General features: G+C 47.7%; 1 protein-coding gene across 4 annotated transcripts in view; it reads left to right on the top strand.

The window, feature by feature from the left end:
* The window catches only part of SULF2 (sulfatase 2), a 75822-nt gene extending 56852 nt beyond the window's left edge, over nucleotides 1-18970 (top strand). For all 4 annotated transcript variants that reach the window (XM_044297484.1, XM_044297485.1, XM_044297488.1 and 1 more), the window contains 13 exons: nucleotides 632-783; nucleotides 2017-2186; nucleotides 11828-11978; nucleotides 14493-14668; nucleotides 14983-15111; nucleotides 15695-15751; nucleotides 15952-16081; nucleotides 16730-16940; nucleotides 17449-17680; nucleotides 17763-17859; nucleotides 18407-18501; nucleotides 18610-18672; nucleotides 18748-18970. In XM_044297484.1, coding sequence (XP_044153419.1) covers nucleotides 632-783; nucleotides 2017-2186; nucleotides 11828-11978; nucleotides 14493-14668; nucleotides 14983-15111; nucleotides 15695-15751; nucleotides 15952-16081; nucleotides 16730-16940; nucleotides 17449-17680; nucleotides 17763-17859; nucleotides 18407-18501; nucleotides 18610-18672; nucleotides 18748-18955 — 1871 coding nt within the window. In that variant the 3' untranslated portion in view covers nucleotides 18956-18970. The remainder of the gene's footprint in view (nucleotides 1-631; nucleotides 784-2016; nucleotides 2187-11827; nucleotides 11979-14492; nucleotides 14669-14982; nucleotides 15112-15694; nucleotides 15752-15951; nucleotides 16082-16729; nucleotides 16941-17448; nucleotides 17681-17762; nucleotides 17860-18406; nucleotides 18502-18609; nucleotides 18673-18747) is intronic.
* Nucleotides 18971-23063: the final 4093 nt, after the last annotated feature.

Raw genomic sequence — 23063 nt, 5'->3', positions numbered from 1 at the left:
ATACATTTAGATACACATTCACACACAATAGGCTTAGATGCAGCAGACAGTATCACACACGATGGGCCTAGATACAGTGGCTCAGCAAACAGTGTCACACATTATAGGTGTAGCTACAGCTGATGGTATTACACAATAGGATAAGGTACAGCTGCTCAGTGTACAGTATCACACATGACACTAGCTCAACGCACAGTGTCGCACATCCTTTTACGTACAGAGGCTTTGCAGACAGTATCCCATGATAGGATTGGATACAGCGGCTCACCAGAAACTATTACACACATTAGGATAAGATACATAGTTCAAGAGATGGTATCACATGTGATAGGATAAGATATAGCAGCTCTGCAGACAGTATCACACGTATTAGTATTAGATGCAGTTGATCAGCAGATGGTATCACATGTAATAGTCTTAGAAACAGCTACTCAGCAGACAGCATCTCACACAGTCGAATGAGATACCTGTCTCTCAATACTGCTCACTTACGACATGTGATGACCTCCCTAAGGCTCATTGTAGGTGACATCGGTGACGCTCGGACACACACAACCTGCAGCTTGAGCAGAACACAGGTGTCCTTGTTCTAGTTTTATGACTTCATCTTTTCCACCGTCTTGCGTTGCAGCTTTCTTTGGCAAGTACCTTAATGAATATAACGGCTCATACGTCCCCCCGGGCTGGAAGGAGTGGGTCGGATTGGTGAAGAATTCTCGCTTCTACAACTATACCCTCTGCCGAAATGGAGCGAAAGAGAAACATGGATATGATTACTACAAGGTGAGCGCAATCATCAGGTGCTGTCTGAGCTCTGGGGTCTGAATGGGTCAACTTAGGCATTGAATGGACTCATTCCCATCCAGATTCAGCAGTGTGAGCAGGACTAGTATCTTCTTAGGTGTCCATTGACATAGATCTTGAAAAAAAAAAGAAAAAGAAAAAAAAAAAAAAAAAAAGTAAAGAATTGAGATTGGTGCATCTTCTAGACTCTGGCATAACTTCTCATTATACAGAAGACTAGACAATGGTCCTTAAAGGGGTTGTCCCATCTTGGCCTTTCAGTGTAGCTTCACTGCTAGGAGAGGTATGGAACGACAGAGCGCCAGCTGCTTGCCCATTTCTGTAACTCCACCTTCCCGGCACTTATTGTGGGCTATTTCCATCACAGCCATGGAAGGACAACCTCTTAAATATTACCAGGAAGGACATCACCTTCTCTAGCATGTCCTGGGTAATGTCCACAGCAAGAACATTATTAAATGACATTGATTTGTAGTACCCTCCATCTCAATGATGTGGCACTTGGAATAAGCACAGTGCAGAGGGTGGGATGTACAACCATTAAGTATTAGACACCCCCATGCTGCTAGTGATAGTTGGGATGGAAGCGTTCCCTCCCGGCAATCGGCAGATAACTGGCAGGAGACACTGCTGCCATTACATGCAGCTATCTCCTCTGCAGTATGGGGAGGAGCGATCATTATGCCATCGCTCATCCCCAAGCAGGACAGTGGTGTGCCGGCGGCAGATCGCTATTAGACAGAGCGATCTGCCGCCGGCAAATCCAGATCTTTCATCATACCGAAAGATCTGGACTGCCCGACGAACAAGTGTTTGCTCATTCATCCGGCATTTAGAGGCAGTATTAGACTGCCAAATGTTCGCTAACAAGAGTTAATCGGAACGCTTGTTATCGATTATCAGTCAGAAAATCTAGTAGTCTAATATATCCTAAAATATACCCAGAAAGGTGGACAACCAGTTTGGCCACCATGACCCTCAGGGTTAACTCTTGCATCACTAAACAGGCAAGCCAAAAAAAGCTGGCCGATAACCCACGTCTGAGCTGCAATGGCAGTTGTATTGGTCATTACCCACCTTTCTTGGAGATTGATAAGAAAAGGCTGAATAGAATTTAAGGAGACTTATTTTTGGAGTAAATGTTCTGCTGCATGTCTCGGGGTCATGGATCCGGTGTGTTAGTGTCATTCGTCATGTTTTTTCTCCCTGTAGGATTATCTAACAGACCTCATCACAAACAACAGCATCAACTTCTTCCGCACCTCCAAGAAAATGTACCCCCACCGACCAGTGCTGATGGTGCTGAGCCACGCGGCCCCCCACGGACCTGAAGACTCTGCACCCCAGTATTCCAACATGTTCTCCAATGCTTCCCAGCACATGTGAGTAATAGGAGGGATCTGTTCTATATGTTCAACAAAAGAATGGCAGAAGCGCAGTGAAGACTGACACTCAATGCTGGGCAAGTTACTATAGTGAGAAAAAGGCTGGTTGGAATAGCTCACTCTTGCGTGACAGGGAACAGGTGTTCTAGTCCAAATATCTGTATCACCCATACAGAGAAAAATATAGGAATTAGGCCTCATGCACACGACCGTTGTGTGCATCCGCGGCCGTTGTTCCGTTTTCAGTTTTTTTTCCGCGGACCCATTGACTTTCAATGGCATCCGCGTCCGTGATCCGTGTTTCCAGTCCGTGAAAAAAATAGGACCTGTCCTATTTTTTTTCACGGCTAACGGTTCACAGACCCATTCAAGTCAATGGGTCCGTGAAAAATCACGGATGCACACAAGATTGTCATCCGCGTTCGTGATCCGTGTCCGTTTTTTCCTATCATTTCAAAGGCAAACTTGACTTAGATTTTTTTTTTTCATTTTTCATGTCCGTGGATCCTCCAAAAATCAAGGAAGACCCACGGAAACAAAAACGGAAACGGATCACGGACCAACGGAACCCCGTTTTGCGGACCGTGAAAAAAATACTGTCGTGTGCATGAGGCCTTACTTGTAAATTGCGGACTGGCACTCTGTATGTGTGGTTACAAATAGATGCACAATATATGGTGATCACACTCAATTTAATGACAAAATCAATCTCACTGCAACACTATAAACTATTAAAATTCCATAAAACAATCAATCACACATGTATATGCTGGCACACATTGAATGTTGGAAAACACGCAATATCTGTTGGATATGCAATTTGCTAAACATAAAATGACTTCCCAATGGGACTAACTAAATTTTCTGTTGGTTCAAAAGTCCGCATAGAATATATTCATACCCTTATAGCTTGCGGTTTGTGAGCCGAAATGTCCTTAAATGGAAGGAACAGTCCTGAATACAGTTGCAATGGTTTGCAATTGAATGTCCAGACAACTGTATTCAGTACTGTTCCTTCCATTTAAGGACATTTCAGCTCACAAACCGCAAGCTATAAGGGTATGAATATATTCTATGCGGACTTTTGAACCAACAGAAAATTTAGTCAGTCCCATTGGGAAGTCCGCAATTTACAAGTAAGTTACTATAGTGCGGCATGACTTTTTAAGGTTTTCTGTCACCACACTTTTCACTATTAAGCAGGCTGACATTATACATGTGCAAATGTCACCTGAATTTAACTACGCTATTCTTTTATTTTCTCGCCCAGTTTCCTTGGGGGACACACAAGACCTTGGGTATAGCTCATCTCCATAGGAGGCGTGACACTAAGTGAAAACTGTTAAGCCCCTCCTCCACAGCTATACCCTCAGCCTGGAGAGAGAGGCTGCCAGTTTTTGCTTAGTGTCCAAGGAGGCAAGACACTCCCTGCTCTGCAGGGCTGTTTTCTCCTTGTTTTTAATTTTGATTTTTACTTTTTCTTTTCTTTTTGTTCCAGACATTACGGGACAACAGAGTCGCACTAGACTTCTCTGTTTCTCCCGGGGTTGAGCTGCGCCAGTGCCGGTCATCCGCACTGCTGCCTCCCCCACAGAAGGCAAGGTGGACCAGGGCAGCCCAGCTCCCCTGCATCCCGCCAGCGCAAGGGTCGCCCGCACGCCAAGTCCCTCTTCCAGCGTCCTGCCACTACGGTGCCAGTAGCTGAAGGGGCGACCCTGCTGGAACGGACCGAGGGTGAAGACGGCTGTGGTGAGAGAGTGGCTTCTCCAGCCCTACGACCCCCTCCCCCCACCCAGGTCTCCTGCGTGACTGACCCCCATATTGGTCCCTGCTGGTCCTAGGCTGGCCCCATCCTAGCTTGTTTTATTAGCTCCTTCTCAAATAGGTTCCCACTGAGAGGTTATGCTGGCGTCCCTATCATGCCGCCCAGGGAGCTGCCTCTATACGGGCACCCGGTCACAGGGTTCCCCCCCCCCCCCTATCGCCTTACCGGTGCGCTGCTCAGGGCCAGAGGCCCTCTCCTGACGGCTGCAGCGTAGGGCCCTTGTTTCCGGTCCGCGGGGTGGGCACCCGCGGCCGGAATGACTGGTGCGGTGTCCCAGCAGACCCTGGCCGACCACTGGTGCTCTCAGAGGCTGTCTTTCCGGTCGGCCGGGCGCCGCAGAAAGATTCTTTCCACAGGATTCCGGCTCCTTCCCGGGCCCCCTGACTGTTCCGGCCCGCGGGGTGGGCTCCCGCGGCCGGTATTATGCACGCGCCGCTCCGCTCCCTCCAGGTCCCGGCCGGTACCTCCGGGCACCGCAAAAATTTAGGCCCCGGCTTCGCGGCCTACTAGGCCGCAAATTTCCGGCCTCGATTGGAGGGGGCGGGCACTCTCCAGGCGCGAATTCTTCCCGCCGGAGGTCCCCCCCGCCCCCAGGGGATCGCTGCACCGCTCTCAGGTCGGATCCCTGTTAACCTCTTGGATGCCGACGGCTCCCATCTGGAGGAGACCCTAGGATGGCTAGCCTCTCAAAGAGGCTGTGCCCTTATATGGTGGCCCCTTCCTGCCTCAAAGAGGCTGTGTTTTAGAATAATAAATAAAAAAAAAAATATATATATATATATATTTTTAATAAAATTAAATAAAAAACATAAATACAGAAATAATATAAGAATTAACAGTATGTATATATATATATATATATATAAGAGGTATCTGTATTTTTTTGTTGGCTGCGCAGGATGCTGCAGCCTGACCTTAGAGCACTGGCCGTATGCCTGCCCCTATTCCATAGGCGGCATGTTGCGCTCCGTGGCACTGGCCAAGTATACGTGTTCCCCTTCTAGGCGGACCCTTGCCCTCTCCTGGGATACGGCGCTGGCCAGGTGCAGGCCGCCCTTTTCTATAGGCAGAATTAGTCGCCCTCTCCAGTCACGGTACTGGCCATGTGCATGACCCCCCATTATAGGCGGCATACTGCACTCTCTCTGGCTGCGGGCTGGCCTTGTGCATGACCCCCTTCTGTAGGCGGAATACTGCCCTTTTACTGCATACGATGCTGACCATGTGCACGACCCCCTTCCATAGGCGGAACGCTGCACTCTCGCTGGGTTTGCTACGGCCATATGCGTGACCCCCTTCCATAGACGGAACGCTGCACTCTCGCTGGATTCGCTACGGCCATATGCATGACCTCCTTCCATAGGCGGAACGCTGCACTCTCGCTGGGTTCGCTACGGCCATATGCATGACCTCCTTCCATAGGCGGAATGCTGTACTCTCGCTGGGTTCGCTACTGCCTTATGCATGACCTCCTTCCATAGGTGGAATGTTGCACTCTCTCTGGCTTCGCTGCTGGTCATACGCATGACCTCCGTCCAAAGGAGGGCTGCTGCGCTCCCTCTCTCTGGATTCGCTGCCGGCCATATGCATGACCTCCGTCCATGGGCAGAACGCTGCACTCTCGCTGGATTCGCTGCCGGCCATATGCATGAGCCGGCCATGTGCATTGCCTCCTTCCATAGGCGGAATGCTGCACTTTCTGGATTCGCTGCCGGCCATACGCATGACCTCCGTCCATAGGCGGAATGCTGCACTCTCTCTGGATTTGCTGCCGGCCATGTGCATGAACTCCTTCCATAGGTGGATTGCTGCACTATCACTGGATTCGCTGCCGGCCATGTGCACGACACCTTCCTTGGGTGGTGTGCTGCACTCACTGGAATCGCTGCCAGCAATGAGCATGTATCCTTTCCTCAGGCGGCATATGCACAACGCCACTGACTGTGGTTGTTTTCTCGCCAGTGCGTTGCTGGCCATGTGCATGTCCCGCATCCTTGGCGGGGTGCTTGCATTTTTGCTGGATGCGATGACGGCCGTGTGCATTACCCTCCCCTTTCTGGGTGGAATACTGCTCTTTCGCCGGATATGTTGCGGGCCATACACGGCCCACCTCATCCATGGGCAAGAATTTGCACCCTCACGTGACCCATGGCTGTCCTTGATATGCTGTGCGGGATTCTTGCTTGTTCTCCTTCGTTGTGGAGTAGTTGCACTCTCACAGTATTCGGTGTTAGGTGGGTTATTGCGCACTCGCTTAATGGTAAGATAACCCCGTGCATGTCCCCCTTTCTCTGGGCGGACCTCCTGCGTTCCCGCTGGGTACTGTGCGGCCATGTGATTAGTCACCTTCTGGGCAAACTATGGTATGTTCTACTTCTCTGAAGTTGTTACTGGCCTTGGGCATCCCCCCTTTGGGACGGGCCTTTGCATTCTTACCAGCTGCAGTGTTGCCAGGTACATTTCCCCCTTTTCTGGGGGGCCTGCCTGCGTTTCCATCGCATGCCATACTGATGTCTTGTGCATCACTCCCTTTCAGGTTGCACTTTGCACTTCCGTTGATACTGTTGGGCTCTGTGGCTGATCCCCTTCACTGGGTGACTATTTTTTTGCAGTGAGCGGAATTTTCTGGTGCGCTCTGTCCGTTGTTTGGGCCGTGTATGCCTTCTCCTCCCATAGGTGGGTTGGCCTTCTCACTGCTTGCGGGGCTGCTCGTACGTATGCCTCACTTCCTCCTGCGACATACCCTTTTTTCTCTTGGGATGTGGTGCTGTCACGGGCCTTGCACTCTTCTCTAAAGAGATCATTCTGTCCACCTGTATAACCCTTGGGTGCTGTCATACAAGCATTACAAGTATGCCGTTGTATTCAAAGGTGTATTCTTTAGATATGAGTAGATGGGCTCTACTTGCTCTCTACTTCGCCGAGCTGGGTGGTGCTCGTTTTCTGGTTTGGCCTGTATATTGTGGTCCCGTTGTGTCGGCATCCACCATGTCCGTTGGCCTTTCCACCTGGGGAGTGTTCGTGGTTCTTTGATACGTACCCTTTCGTTCTCCCGTGCACTCGCTTCCCGGCGCAAGTGGTCACTGGGTCGAGAGTGCCGTTTGCAGTGCCACTCGATTTCTGCGTTGGCTCTGGCGGGACTGCTGTTCCCTCGCCTGCTACTGTTTTCCTCCTCTTCGGGTGTCGTGCAGTATGAGTTTTTTCTTTTGGCGCCCCCTCTGCGCTTCAGGCTGGTCCGCTACCGGGTTCGGGCCGCTTTTCTCGGGATGGTCACCCAGCTGCTCTTGGGTGCTCACTTACCCAGGTCCGTAGGACCTCCACCTTGGGTTCTTCAGGGTACTCGCCTTCTGCGTGGCAGTGAACCGGGCGTCTCGGTGAGCGGGGTTCTGCCTTTGAGCTGTCCTATGGCTTCCCTGTTGCCCACTCCTCCTTTCGGTTGAAGGGTGTTATGCCGGCCTCTGTCTCGACTGCCTTTTTTCGCCGGCTCTGCTTGGCTCCCACTCGGTTTGGCTCGGCTCCCTCCGATGTGGCTTTTGCCCCGGCCGCGCTTCAGTGGCTGTTCCTTCGCTGCCCTCCCCTCTGGGGAGAGCTTGGTTGTTCATGTGGATGGTTCTGATGTTCCTCTTGGCCTCGTACTGTCTCCCTTGTTCACTCTGGCTGTAACTTGGGAGGACCCCCATTCGGTCGAGATTGTCATTAGATCTCCCACACCGGGACTGTAGGACGTCTTCCTGTGGTGGCTACATCGGCATGGACTTTAGCCTGTCTTGTCCTGGCGGTTGCTGGGCGGACCCTTCGGTTCCTTTCCGTCTGTCCTTCTGCTCCCCCACTCCGGGTGGTTACAGGACTACGTTGCTCGGGGGCCGACGGGACCAGTTTTGCCGACCGTTCTGCCCGTGTTACTGGTCTGCGCCTGTTCGCATTGGGTTTCACCCGCTTGCCCAGGCGACTCTAGCGGGCTCGCTAGTGTTCGCTCCTGGCCGTGTTTTGTCCAGGATCTGTTGTAGGACTTAGGGGTTTTACCGGGGGTTCTGTGGGAAGCTGGGCGTTCCCCCACTCTGCCTTTCTCTCTCCATGGTTCTGTCTTTCTCCAGTCCGACCTGGATCTGGGACTGGGACTCTGTTGCTTGAAGTGTCAAGTGTCAGCGCTGTCCTTCCCCTTTCGGCGTTCCCCGGCCCTCTGGGCCTGTCAGGACCCTTTTCCGTGGAGCGGCTTTGGGGTTCCCTCGTACTGCCCCTGGGTACCGCCCTGGGCATTGCATACTGGGCTCTTGGCGCTCCAATCTTTCCCTTGGAGCCGTTACAGAAGTTCTCTCTACTCCTTCTGTCCTGTACGGTTATGTTTCCGTAGCCGTCGTGTCTCTGGCGGGTGCCTGGGTGGCGGCCCTTCTTGTTCCGAGCCTTCTCTTTCCTCGGGACAGGGCTGTTCTCCATCCCGTCTCTTCCTTCCTTCTGAAGGTGGTGTTTGTCTTTCATTTTAACGGGGCTTTCGTCCTCCCCTTCCCACCCCCGGGAACGGACACTTCACCGATTTGGGAGTTGTTTGGGCCTTGCGGTTTTTACTTGGAGATCTCCGACTCTTGTCGACGTTCGGTCTCTTGGTTTTCCAGGAGGTCCGCGCAACGGGTTGGTGGCCTCCGGGGTGGCTTTCCTCCGCCTTCCTCCGCTTTCTCACAGTGGTTGTTGCTGTGGTTACCGCACCAAGGGCAGGGTTCTGCTTTTGGTGTCACCGTTCGTTTCACCGGAGCGGTCGGTGCCTCCTGGGCCGGTGGCATTTGGCTTCGGCCATGCGTCTGTGCGCGGCGGTCACTGGTCTGCCTTACAGCGTTCTACAGGGTGCATACTCTGGCTTCGGCAGATGCTGCCTTGGGCCGCCTGGTCTGCGGGCGGCGGTTTCTTGATGCCTTCGGGTGCTTCGCCTTGGTGCTGTGGTCCCTCCCCCTTTTGGACTGCTTTTGAACGTCCCAAGGTCTTCTGTGTCCCCCAAGGAAACTGGGCGAGAAAACGAGATTTTTGTATAACTTACCAGTAAAATCTCTTTCTCGCTCTTTCCTTGGGGGACACAGCACCCACCCATTCTTTGTTTTTTCTCTACACGGTTTCCGAGTTGTTTTACCCGTTGGGTAGTTGGCTTGTTGGTTCCACTTTTGGACTTTGCCTTTTTTTCACTACTTGGACACGCAACTGGCAGCCTCTCTCTCCAGGCTGAGGGTATAGCTGTGGAGGAGGGGCTTAACAGTTTTCACTTAGTGTCACGCCTCCTATGGAGATGAGCTATACCCAAGGTCTTCTGTGTCCCCCAAGGAAAGAGCGAGAAAGAGATTTTACTGGTAAGTTATACAAAAATCTCGTTTTTTCAGTGTGTCCCCGTTTTTGTGCAATTATAACTTTTATAACATGCTAATTAGCCACTTGCACCTGCTCCTAGAGGCTCTGTTCGCCCACCTCCTTCCACTCCCTTCTACTCTTGATTGACAGGGCAAGGCCAGCTTTGGTCTCCTCCTGCTGGCCCTGTCTGCCGGGGAAATCTCGCTCCTGTGCCGTCCCGTTCAGTATTTGGCGCAATGAGGGAAGGACACTCGCCAGCTTCCTCACTGTGACGTATTCAGAGCAGGCACAGTGAGGCAGCTGTTGAGCGTCCTTCCCTCATTGCTCCCCGAATACTGAATGGGACGGAGCAGGCGCAAGATTTCCCTGGCAGACAGGGCCAGCAGGAGGAGACCAACGCTGGCCTGGCTCTGTCAATCAAGAGTAGAAGGGAGTGGAAATAGGAGGGTGAATGGAGCATCTAGGAGCTGGTGACATTTGCACACGTATAATGTCAGCCTGTTTAATAGTGAAAAGTGTGGTGACAGAAACCACTGCTATAGAGCTGCGGACATGCACGGCTAGATCGCCGCTAGCATGTCCGCAATATATCTGTCCTATAGGGCTGTGTGGTTTTAATTTCTTTATAAAAGGATTTTATAGATATGTAAATGAGTCTTGTATGTGTCCAAGGGGCTGTACTAACCTTCCTGGAGCCCAGCCGTGCCCAGCTACACCCGCCTGTGAAGGAGCCCAGCACCGCCTATGTCCTCCGAATCTCCTCCTTTCATCAACTATAGATTGCTGTAATCTCGCGATGCGCGAGCTCGCGCATGCGCAGTTCTTTCCCTGAGGCTGATGCCAGCACAGGGAAGGAACACTATACCGGCACTGCGCATGTGCGAGCTCACGCATCGCGAGATTACGGCAATCTATAGTTGATGAAAGGAGGAGATTCGGAGGACATAGGCGGTGCTGGGCTCCTTCACAAGCAGGCGTGGCTGTACAGCCCCTTGGACACATACAAGACTCATTTACACCACACTTTAAGCTTAGAGTGCCAGTCCAGTAGATGCCAGTTTATCAGAATTGCCGAGCTTTTGCAATCTTTATACCACTAGAACATGCTATGAATCGCATTCCTCCTTCTCCTCCTGGAAAACAGTGGAAAAATCTATAAACTTGTCTTGCGCTATGTGACGCTGAGGTGCCACCCACTTATTCATCACTTCACAGCAGTTTCATAAGTATGGCTCTCGGCCCGAACATAAAATCTGGCATCATTACCTTGATTAGTCTGTCCCAGTGCTGCTTGGTGAGCTGGGAATTGGAGGGGGTAGCACACATGATGCACCCAGGGTGCTGAATCATTTTCTATAAACTATAAAAATAAATCTGTTGTCGGGGGATAAGTCATTGGGTCTTTTATTTACTCCTAAAAAACCAACAATTGTTTCCCTTTAACTTACTATATCAGTGATCCAATATCACCATTAACGGAACAAATACTTAGGCCTCTTTCACACTTGCGTTGTCCGGATCCGGCGTGTACTCCACTTGCCGGAATTACACGCCGGATCCGGAAAAACGCGAGTGTACTGAAAGCATTTGAAGATGGATCCGTCTTCAAAATGCTTTCAGTGTTACTATGGCAGCCAGGACGCTATTAAAGTCCTGGTTGCCATAGTAGTAGTGGGGAGCGGGCGAGCGGTATACTTACAGTCCGTGCGGCTCCCGGGGCGCTCCAGAGTGACGTCAGGGCGCCCCAGGCGCATGGATGACGTGATCGCATGGATCACATGATCCATGCGATCACGTCATCCATGCGCCTGGGGCGCCCTGACGTCACTCTGGAGCGCCCCGGGAGCCGCACGGATGGTAAGTATGCTGCTCCCCACTACACTTTACCATGGCTGCCAGGACTTTAGCGTCCCGGCAGCCATGGTAACCATTGAGAAAAAGCTAAACGTCGCATCCGGCAATGCGCCGAAACGACGTTTAGCTTAAGGCCGGATCCGGATCAATGCCTTTCAATGGGCATTCATTCCGGATCCGGCCTTGCGGCAAGTGTTCCGGATTTTTGGCCGGAGCAAAAAGCGCAGCATGCTGCGCTATTTGCTGCGGCCAAAAAACTTTCCGTTCTGGAACGGAAGACATCCTGATGCATCCTGAAGGACGGACTGTCCATTCAGAATGCATTAGGATAATCCTGATCAGTATTCTTCCGGCATAGAGCCCCGACGACGGAACTCTATGCCGGAAGACAATAACGCAGATGTGAAAGAGCCCTTAGATATATAGATCAAAACTAGTCACAAATCATAACTCCATCAACAATTATATTTAAATAATCCTCAATTTTATGAGGTACTTCTGGAGTACCTAATAAAGTTGAGGATTATTTTAATATAAGTTATGAGTTATGATTTGTGACTAGTTTTTATTTACTCCTCTCCCATAATGTCCTAATTCCTTCTAAAGGACTGTATACGGTTTTGTCTTTCAGAACGCCGAGCTACAACTACGCCCCAAATCCAGACAAGCACTGGATCATGAGGTACACAGGCCCCATGATGCCCATCCACATGGAGTTCACCAACATGCTGCAGCGCCGGCGACTACAGACCCTGATGTCCGTGGAAGACTCTATGGAGAAGGTGTGGTGACAGCAGATGACCCACAGCTGCTGACCTCATCCTACTCACACAGCTGAGTGTTTGTTACAATGTATCCGGTCACTTAAGATGCATCAGCCTGGAGTCCAGCACAGGAAAGAAATTTGTGCTGCTGCCTTGTCTATACTGATACATAGTAACAAAACAGGCACGTACAAATAAACATATTAACCGTCGGGTAACCACATTTGTATTCAGAGTCAAGTGTAGTCTCTATGGGTTCATCTTTTGTTCCATGCTGGAGTAATGTCGATACATGAACGCAAGGTCTCACCACCACATACCTTACATGATGCTTTGGGGAGCTCTTTTGTGAGTAACGGGAGCTCTCTAAAATGTAATGTAGTGAGGTGTGAAGTGGAGAGACATTCTGGTGCAGTAGAGTGAAGCTCTCTAAGTGCTCATTCAGACGGCCGTATGCTGTCCGCAAAAATGCGCATCTGTTTTTTGTGGACAGTTCAACATATCTGCAAAAGAAAACGGATTGCATTCCGTTTTTTTACTGATCCATAGACTTCAATAGGGCCATGTCCTGATTTTCACGGACAAAGTATAGGACATGTTTAATTTTTTTGCTGAGCCGTGCAGTGGAAGAAAAGGGCCCCATAGAACTGAATGAGACAGCATCTAATCCGCAAAAAAACAGATCCGCATTTTTGCTGACAGCATACAGCCGTCTGAATAGCATGAGCCCTAATAGTGGGTTTTCTCTTACATGTTCTGTGTTGGAGGTTCAATTAGGAGCCTCCATCACAGATTCCATTAAAAATACCACGAGAAATCCAGTTATTGTAAGAGAGGTCACTTGGGCTCCATTTTGTTTCCGTCAAGTAACAGATCCGGCTCTTATTTTAGTTATTCGACACCTACAATGGAATAGAACAATGCAAAAAAACAATGCAGATGTGAAAGAAGCCTTAAAGACTGTATTAGACTGGCAGTGTAATCAGGCTTAAAAATCATTGTTTGCTGGCAGCAGATTGTGCTGTCTAATTACGATCTGCTGCCGGCAAACAAGAAGTCAGTATGGAGACGAGTGATTGCATAATCGATTGCACCACTGCATGTAATAGCAGTGGTCTCCTCCACTAACGAGCAGGCTATTGCTGGGAAGAAGCACTTCCCTTCTGACAATCTCCTGCAAATCTTTTAAAGTAATACAGCCCTTAGATCTATTAGCTGCTGCACTGGGGTATTTGTTTTTTTAGCCTCAGATTGTCAGTAACAATCTTTTCATTAGCCAACATCAGAGTTCTTTAAAAGGATGAGAACTTGTAGCACAGAGTCCAGATTGTTTTTTTTTTTCTGCTCTGTAATCTGTGTGCTATTGTTTTCAACAGGAATCCATGCTGACGCTCATACAGCTGTGGATTATTTCACATGGTTTGAAATCCTTGTTAAGAAGGAACATGCCCATTCTTGACCGGGAAACCCTATCTGGTATCAACACAGACTAGCCCCATTGAATTGGGCTGATCCATGTGCGGCAGTGCAAACTGGAAATCCACAGCAGAAATCAAAGTGTCAGCCGTGGCTTTCTGTCATGGATTTCCTGTCTGAGTCCTCCACACAATCTTAGAGGCGTGGAGACATACCCGAAGGGTGTCATGTTCATGTGGTTTCTATCTCCTCTGTACTGATATTCACCTGGACACCTATTCCTGTTTATCAATCTCTAGATCACTGATCCCTAGGATCTCAGAGATCCCACACTAGGAATACTGTGACCGTTTGGGCCACTTACAATGATCCCACTATTACTGGATGGTGGGAGGTGCCATTGTCTCTTAGTGTTTAAAACCTCCAATCCCGGAGCATTCACTATAGCATTGCATTTATTTACCTCTTACTGATCTGAGGAGGCATGTCTCCAATCACTTACAAAGCTGTCTGCTCTTACATACTATCTTGTACTCCAGCCACATCCAGAGCTGCACTCACAGTTCTAGTTACATTATCTCTTATATGCCAGTCATATACAGAGATTCAGTTCAGTCAGTCTGCTGTTACATCATTTCTTATACACTTACAGTTGTGTCATTACATTATGTCTTATACTCTTTATATCCAGAACTGTGTTTACAGTGTTGCTAGTTGCTCTTGGAATTAGCAAGCAGTTTATCTGCACTTTATTCTCGGTTGTGTGACCTTATAGCTTCATTATGAATGTGTAATTATCTGAGCTGCTGCCCTGCTCTTTGGTAACAGCAATCCAGAAGAATTGTGGTATAAGACATAATGTAACAGCAGAATTAAGATTGCAGCTCTGGATGTGACTTATAATCAGTTCAAGATAATTTACTTATTTAATGTTACATGCAGACTTATTTTTTGAAGCGTGTATAATTCAGTGTATTTAACTCATTATTTCATGAATGCTGCATGTTTAAGATTTTACTCTGATTTCTCCATTTCTATTGCTACAGCTCTGGATGTGACTGGAGGTGGATGAGGGGAGGGGTGTATGTGGAGATAACTGTGATTGTGGTCTTCTAGATCTATGACCTGCTGGTGGAGCTGGGTGAGCTGGACAACACGTACATCATTTACACGGCTGACCATGGCTACCACATTGGCCAGTTTGGCCTTGTGAAGGGAAAGTCCATGCCGTACGAGTTTGACATCCGGGTGCCATTTTATATCCGTGGACCAAATGTGGATGCAGGTTCCCTGTGAGTCCTTCTCTTCTTCATAGCCTGACATAAACCCCACAATTCCAACAGAGCGCCATAGCAGACACTTTCCTCCACAGACACTGAACCAGCAGGGGGCAGCAGTCTGACAGATGTGACAGGAGTATAGGATAATGAACAGCAGAATTGTGACTCCATCTCTGGATATAACTGAAGTATAAGGCTTGATGTAACCGCAGAATTGTCATTGGAATATAGGACATGATGTCACAGCAGATTAGTGAATGCAGATTTGGATGTAACGGCAGCATAATAAAGCCCCTGATCTTTCCTGTCTTTGCATTCATCTGTAGGAACCCACACATTGTGCTTAATATTGATCTCGCCCCAACCATCATGGACATTGCTGGACTGGACATTCCTGCAGACATGGATGGGAAGTCAATACTGAAGCTACTAGACACGGAGAAACCTGTGAATAGGTGAGGGCTACATGAGATGCCGAATATTCAGACATGACATATTTTACAAGATAAATGTTCATGGTGAGCGGCACCGGAGAACACACAATATAATCAGTAATCCCAGTTACATTTCCATGTCTTGTGCGAGGACACAGATCCGCCTGGATCAAAGGTTCATATGATTCATGCGATGATAGTAACCATGACAACGCACTGAGGAACCTGCACAAGCGGCACAGGAGATGTTAATTAGCCTCTTTTCTGGCGCCGCTGCTCCCTCTGAGTGACTGGTTCTCCCTTAAGGTCCCCTTTCTGAGTCGATCTTTGGGCTGGATGTCACGGGTGCCCCGGCAGCAAGCTCTACCATTAGAATCTTCTGTATAAATGCCGTCCATCGCGGCTGCACATGTTCCTCTCTTGGCGTCTGCTCTTTGTTTATTTGGGTGTAGTTTTTTTTTTTTTCTTATGAAAAAGATGTCAGCACTGCCAGGCAGCTACAGCTCACACTCTTAAACCAGAAACAGAAAATCAAGGTGGTGCTCTACACTGAATAGACATCCAGTATTCTGGTTTTTTTATTTTTTTATTTTTTCTCTTCCAGGTTCCAAGTTCAGAAAAAAGTTAAAGTCTGGAGAGATTCGTTTCTTGTGGAGCGCGGGTGAGTGCTGCTGCATTCCATAAGTGAGAGTAACACTGATTCTGTAGAGGGGAATATACAAAGTCATTTTTTTTTTTTTACACAGATCATATAGAATCTGCACATGTTCTTATGTTATCTCTTGGGACCTGGATCTATGTGCCGTCCTCATCAATCATTGTATAAATACTGATTATTAACGTCCACTGTCCATATTGTAGGAAATTGCTTCATAAGAGAGAACCCGATAAGATGGATGCTCAGGAGGAGAACTTTCTGCCAAAGTATGAGCGCGTCAAAGACTTGTGTCAGCGAGCGGAGTATCAGACAGCCTGCGAGCAGCTGGGGCAGGTGAGTACAAACCAAGAGCAGTGCCAGCTCAGCAGCGGCATCTAGTGGTTGCTGCTCACATTACCCAGCCCAGATCTCTGTGTAAAAGCAGGATGGATAAAAATAAGTCTTAAATCTTCTACATAGCTCCCAGCTGTATAAAAACTGCAAAATATGAGCCAACCCCCAAACACTGATTCTTGTGTATATATAGAGGGACCTGATTGATATATGCTGCTTCCTGTACCTACAAATATTTAGCACTCAATTGCTGATCATTTCCTACTGACATGGGAGAACACTGCTAACCTCCTAAAGAGCAGAGCTCATTTATGTATGCAGTTACTACACCAGCAGAATAGTGAATGCAGCTCTGGGGTATAATACAGGATGTAACTCGCGATCGGTACAGGATAAGTAATGTATGTACACAGTGACTCCACCAGCAGAACAGTGAGTGCAGCTCTGGAGTATAATATACATGGGATCATTCAAATATAAGTTATGTATATGGAGGTTGTATCTGTAGGTCAGACCCGTCATACAGGTAAACATCTTATTAGTCATGTGATGTTATAACACTGACAGAGCCTGGCTTCTGCCTCATGCTCTTTAAGGTTACTCCTGTCTATTGACTTTTTTTCTTGTTCTTGTTTGTACTGTCCTCAGAAATGGCAGTGCGTGGAGGATCCCACCGGAAAGCTTCGGCTGCATAAGTGTAAGCGGCTGGCTGGTCTGTCTGCAGCCCCTGACAGCAAGAAGATCTCCCCGAATCTTATGAGCAGTTATTACAATGCGGACAGTGATGAATGCGACTGTGATGCCATCAGCTACAAGATCTCTCCACTTGGCCGCCGCAAGAAGCTGATGTCCAAGAAAAGTGAGTTGTCGAGCAGCAGATTGTGTCTGTCATTTTTATGGGGGAACCAATAAGCATGGGATTTCCATGTCACATTTGAGGCCTGTGCTACTTCCAGGTTTTACTCTTGTGCATGAAAAATCCAAACAAGTAATATTACTCAGAATCCTCTGCATCTGGAGGAGACTTCAAAGCTAATTAGTCCTCTTCCTTAATACCCATTTTTTGGACTGAGATAATAAAACAAAGTAACTAATTTGGATAGTGGAGCAGAGGACGTTCAAATCTGGTTTGCCCTAACACATACAGTGCACATCATGGACAATCACAGGAAGCTTCCTGTATGTGTCACACAGGTTGGAGATGAAGACAGTGGTGCTGTGCTGTGTCCTTGCACCATCTAGTGGCCATTTTTTTATATTACAGAAGATGAACATGACTCATACAGTACATGCTCCTCTGACTGCACAGGGAGCAGTCTTACTTCATTACATTCCTTATTAACCTTATTCCCTCCTTGTTCTTGCAGAATACAAGACCAGTTATCTGAGGAACCGTTCCGTCCGCTCTGTGTCTGGTGATGTCCTTAGTATGTACATAGAGCAGGAATACGAGCCGGTTCTAAGAAATAATTTAACCAAGTGGCAGCTGCCTGAGCTGGACAATGAGGATGAGGAGGATAAGGACACTGACAACTTCAGTGGGACTGGAGAGATCACAAATGAACTGTTTGTGCCCAGTGCGGTTAAAGTGACTCATAGGTGAGAGGTTAGGGGCCAGTGAGGCGGCAGCTGTAGTTATTGTTGGGTGGTCCCTCTGTAAAATGTCCTGTCCCATACACAGGTGCCACATTCTTCCTAATGACACCGTGCAGTGCGACCTGGACCTCTACAAGTCTCTGCAGGCTTGGAAGGATCACAAGCTGCACGTTGATCATGAGGTAAGAACAGCAATAATTCATAGACTACAGTCTCCGGCCAGTTAGCTGTGGTGCCTTGCAGCACTAGGGTCCTGGATTCGAATCTGACCAGGGACAACATATATAACTCAGGATCAGTACAGGCTAAGTAATGTGTGTACACAGTGATTCTACCAGCAGAATAGCGGGTGCAGCTCTGGAGTATAATACAGGTTGTAACTCTGGATCAATACAGGATAAGTAATGTATGTACACCACCAGCAGAATAGTGAGTACATATTTTGGAGTTTAATACAGGTTGTAACTAAGGATCATTGCAGGTTAAGTAATCTATGTACACAGTGACACCACCAGCTGAATAGTGAGTGCAGCTCTGGGGTATAATACAGTATATAAGATCAGTACAGGATAAGTAATGTAAATAGACATGAAATATATTTCTCTTATGGGTGAACATGCGTGTGACATTAAGGGATTCAGAACATGGGCATTCCGGATGGTGTTTAGCTGTGTAGCGATCAGCACCCTCCCCTACAGCAGTAATGACCGTCTCATGATTATGTTATAGATTGAAACATTACAGAATAAGATCAAGAACCTGAGAGAGGTCAGAGGTCATCTGAAAAAAAGGCGACCAGAGGACTGTGACTGCAGCAAGATAAGGTATCTCCTTCTGGCAGAGCAGACTTAACGTGTAGTGTTACCTGAGGTCCTGAATTCTTCTGAGCATGTGTATATGATTGTTTATAGCCACGTTTCTATCTCTTCCAGTTATCACTTCAAACATAAGAAGGGGAAGCTAAAGAGCGGGGGAACCCTCATGCATCCCTACAAGTGAGTGCACACAAAGACTGCCTGTAAGGTATGTAGTTGGTGAATCATGGATCCTGACATGAAGTTTGTACCCAGGAAATCGCTGAACGAACATGACAAGATATGGCTCCTGCGGGAACAGAGACGCAAGAAGAAGCTGCGCAAACTGCTGAAGAGGCTGAGGAACAATGACACATGCAGCATGCCAGGCCTCACCTGCTTCACCCATGACAACCAGCACTGGCAGACTGCCCCCTTCTGGACATGTAAGGTTTCATTACCAGGTGTAGGCAGTAAGGTATGAGCCATCAGTATGGAGTCCAGAACAGGAGAGAAATTTGTGCTGCTGTTGTGTTTAACTGATGATCAGGAACATCCTGCACTCCATACTGTGGTATAAAATATAAAAGCTTCAGTCCTCACTTCATTACATCAGCAGGGATACAGTCTTCAATACAGGCTGACGCGTTTCGATCAAAAAGATCTTAGTCATAGCAATAGCATAGTTCCTGATCATCTATCATTGAGTTCTCCAGCTTGTTCCCATGCACCTAACTGATGGCTGTCTGAGAACCAGGTGAGCTGACTATATTTTTATTTATTTATTCATCTATGTTGTGTTTAAGACTGGGATAACATCACGTTTTTGCCATCCATTTAACGTATACAAAAAACATCTGCGTTAACAGATGCCTAAGTTCCATTATAAAATAAATAAATGAAAGTATACATTAATGTATGTAATGTTTTTTTTAACAGAATCTGAAAGATAGAAAATAGAAAAATGTGGTATGCTACGCTTTTGTATCCTTCACCTCCCCCTCCCAATGTATATGTTAAACGGATGGCAAAAACATGTTAACCCAACCCTTAATCACCAAGAATTGTCTCCATTGATACATTGCAACAAACCCACAGCTGTAAGGGCTGGACTAGATTAGGTTACTTTTTTCATCCTCTGATTGTAAACAATTGTTCCCTCACCTCACCACTGTCCCACTTTTGGTGTCAAATCCTCTATGTAGGAAGTACAACATGCCCCTTAAAATTTTTATTTTGGAACACTTATCTGATGTCACCAACCCGAACTACAGGAATATTTCTAGTGCATCTAAACAGTTCATAACAGCGCACACCAGCTCAGTTAATTATTTTGAGAGATTTGCTACTGATTCATGGTAGATAACAGAGCACGCCTGTCACATCACACAGAGGCGTTCTAGATTTTCCAACTGAATACTGGATCACTCCATGGGCTTAACCTTAAAAGGGAGATTATAAAAGTTTATAGGTTTTCTTATATAGGGTAAGACTGACATCCATATGACCACTGCTACTTAATAGTGAAGATATGTTGTATAATCTAGGTCCACATTCACACGTGACATCTGAACTGTGATTTTTACTTTATTTCACTGCCAACTAACAGTTTAGATATGTTGCATTATCTAACCCTATGTTCACATGTGATTTATATAGGTTAGGATTGATACCTATCTGATCATTGCCAATTAATAGCTAAGGCTTATATTACAGGCGTAGATCAGGCAGGCGATTGTCGGTAGGGAAGCGTTCCTTCCCGGCAATCGCCTGCTGATTAGTGGAGGAGAGAGCTACTATTACATGCAGTAATAGTAGCACTTCACTAATGCCATCACTCTTTCCTATACTAAATTGTTGTTTGCTGGCAACAGATCATGAATAGACGGCACGATCTGCTGCCGGCAAGAAATTATTTTTAAACCTGCTGAAAAATCTCTATTGCCGGATGAACGAGCATTTACTCCTTCATCAGGTAATTGGTGGCAGGATTACACTGCCAGATCATCACTAACGAGCTTGCCACTCAATAGCTAAGATGTGTTGTATAACCTAAGTGCATGTTCACACGACACCTGAACTATGATTTCTACTTGATGATATTTTCATGTTATATAGGTTAGGACTGATGTCTATCTGACCACTGCCCTGAATTGTGATTTACGCTTAGTTCTACTGCCACCTAAAAGTAAAGAAATATTGTTTTAACCTTTTTTCTACCGCCACACAACTAATGTTGTGGCAGTAGGCTCTTAACCGTAACCTAATGTATAAAAGCGTTGGGTTAGATTGCGATATGCCAACATTGCAGATCGTTGTAACCGTGCTGTCATTTGACAGCTCCACTCACAGTGAGGATCTTGGAGACCAACAGAAGCGGTCTCTCTGCATGGCATCGTTGTAGCAGGGGAGCACACTTCTTGATGTGACAGCGACCCCTGCTGGCTCTAAAATTAACTGTGATCCAGCAGTCTGTGAAATGACTCCTTCCTGCTTGTGTTTAATGGAAGTTAATAATATCAACATACTTCAGTGTTAGGCTACATGCACACAACCGTTCCGTTTTTTGCGGATCCACAAAAAATGGAAGCTGCCGGTGTGCCTTCCGCAATTTGTGGAACGTAACTGGCCTCCCATTGTAGAAATGCCTATTTTTGTCCGCAAAACGGACAAGAATAGGACATGTTATATTTTTTTCTGTATTCAGAATGCTATTATTTTCCCTTATAATCTACAGAACACTGATCCCAAGCCCGAACTTCTGTGAAGAAGTTCGGGTTTGGGTACTAAACATGCATGATTTCTCGCCCATTTTCCTTGGGGGACACAGACCTTGGGTATAGCTCAGCTCCCTAGGAGGCGTGACACTAAGTAAAACTGTTAAGCCCCTCCTCCATCAGCTATACCCTCAGCCTGGAGATAGAGGCTACCAGTTTTAGCTTGGTGTCCAAGGAGGCAAGACACTCCCTGCTACTGCAGGGCTGTTTTCTCCTTGTTATTTTTACTTTTTCTTCTAATTTTGTTATTTTATTTTTTCCTAGGGATACCAGAGACGCATTAGACCTCTCTGCTCTCCCGGGGTTGAGCTGCGCCAGTGCCAACTTATCTGCACTGCTGCCTCCCCCACAGAAGCAATAGGAGGATCTGGGCAGCAATGACTCCCCTACATCCCGCCAGCTAGGGGGTCGCCCGCACGCCAAGCCCCTCTTCCAGCTTCCTGCCACTGCGGTGCCAGTGGCTGAAGGGGCGACCCTGCTGGAAAGGACTGAGGGTGAAGACGTCGGACGGTGAGATGGCTATTCCAGCCCATACCCCGTCCCTATCTGCAGCATCTACCCCTCTGGGTAAGGGGGGCACCCGTGGTCGCTCATTCTGAGCGCTCATCTGCAGGACAATGCAGCACAGCAGCATCCTCAGCACCCCCACGCCGTTCCCCCCCACGCTGCTATCTTTCTCCCCCCCCCAGTGGCGACTCTAGGAACAATATATAGGGGGGGCACAAAGATACCACAGTCAAAAATGGGGGGGCAAAAACAAAATAAGTATATAGAAATAAGATTACAAAATACTAGAGAGTTGCGGTATGCAGGGATACATTTATAATAAAACAATTTACTTACAAAAGAAGCTATTCAGTCGTCTGCTGTGCCGTCCTCTGCTTGCTTCCGCGGATTCTTTCCCCTTCTTTCTGTCTCTCGTCAGTGCACAGGCGCACTGTTATGGTGGATCTGTGGAAGACACACTGTTATGGGGGCATCTGTGGATGACACATTATGCCTCTCATTAGCCCTCATTATGCCTCTCATTAGCCCCCATATCAGCCCTTATGCCTCATTAGCCCCCATTATTCTTCATATTAGCCCCATTATGCCTCATTAGCCCACATTATGCCTCATTAGCCCACATTATGCCTCTAATTAGCCCCCATTATGCCTCTTATTAGCCCCCATATGCCTTCAATTAGCCCCCATATGCCTCCTATTAGCCCCCATATGCCTCCTATTAGCCCCCAATTAGCCCCCATATGCCTCCAATTAACCCCATATGCCTCCAATTAGCCCCATAGACCCCATATGCCTCCAATTAGCCCCCATATGGCTCCAATTAGCCCCCATATGCCTCCAATTAGCCCCCATATGCCTCCTATTAGCCCCCAATTAGCCCCTATATGCCTCCAATTAGCCCCTATATGCCTCCAATTAGCCCCCATATGCCTCCAATTAGCCCCCATATGCCTCCAATTAGCCCCCATATGCCTCCAATTAGCCCCATAGACCCCATATGCCTCCAATTAGCCCCCATATGCCTCCAATTAGCCACCAATTAGCCCCCATATGCCTCCTATTAGCCCCCAATTAGCCCCTATATGCCTCCAATTAGCCCCTATATGCCTCCAATTAGCCCCCATATGCCTCCAATTAGCCCCATAGACCCCATATGCCTCCAATTAGCCCCCATATGCCTCCTATTAGCCCCCATATGCCTCCTATTAGCCCCATATGCCTCCTTTTAGCCCCCAAATATGCCTCCTATTAGCCCCCAAATATGCCTCCAATTAGCCCCCAAATATGCCTCCAAATGCCCCCATATGC

This window comes from Bufo gargarizans, chromosome 6 (assembly GCF_014858855.1).
Source record: "Bufo gargarizans isolate SCDJY-AF-19 chromosome 6, ASM1485885v1, whole genome shotgun sequence".
In the NCBI taxonomy this organism is placed as follows: domain Eukaryota; kingdom Metazoa; phylum Chordata; class Amphibia; order Anura; family Bufonidae; genus Bufo; species Bufo gargarizans.
The sequence above is the reverse complement of the archived record's forward strand: the minus strand, read 5'-3'. Positions and strand labels throughout refer to the sequence as shown.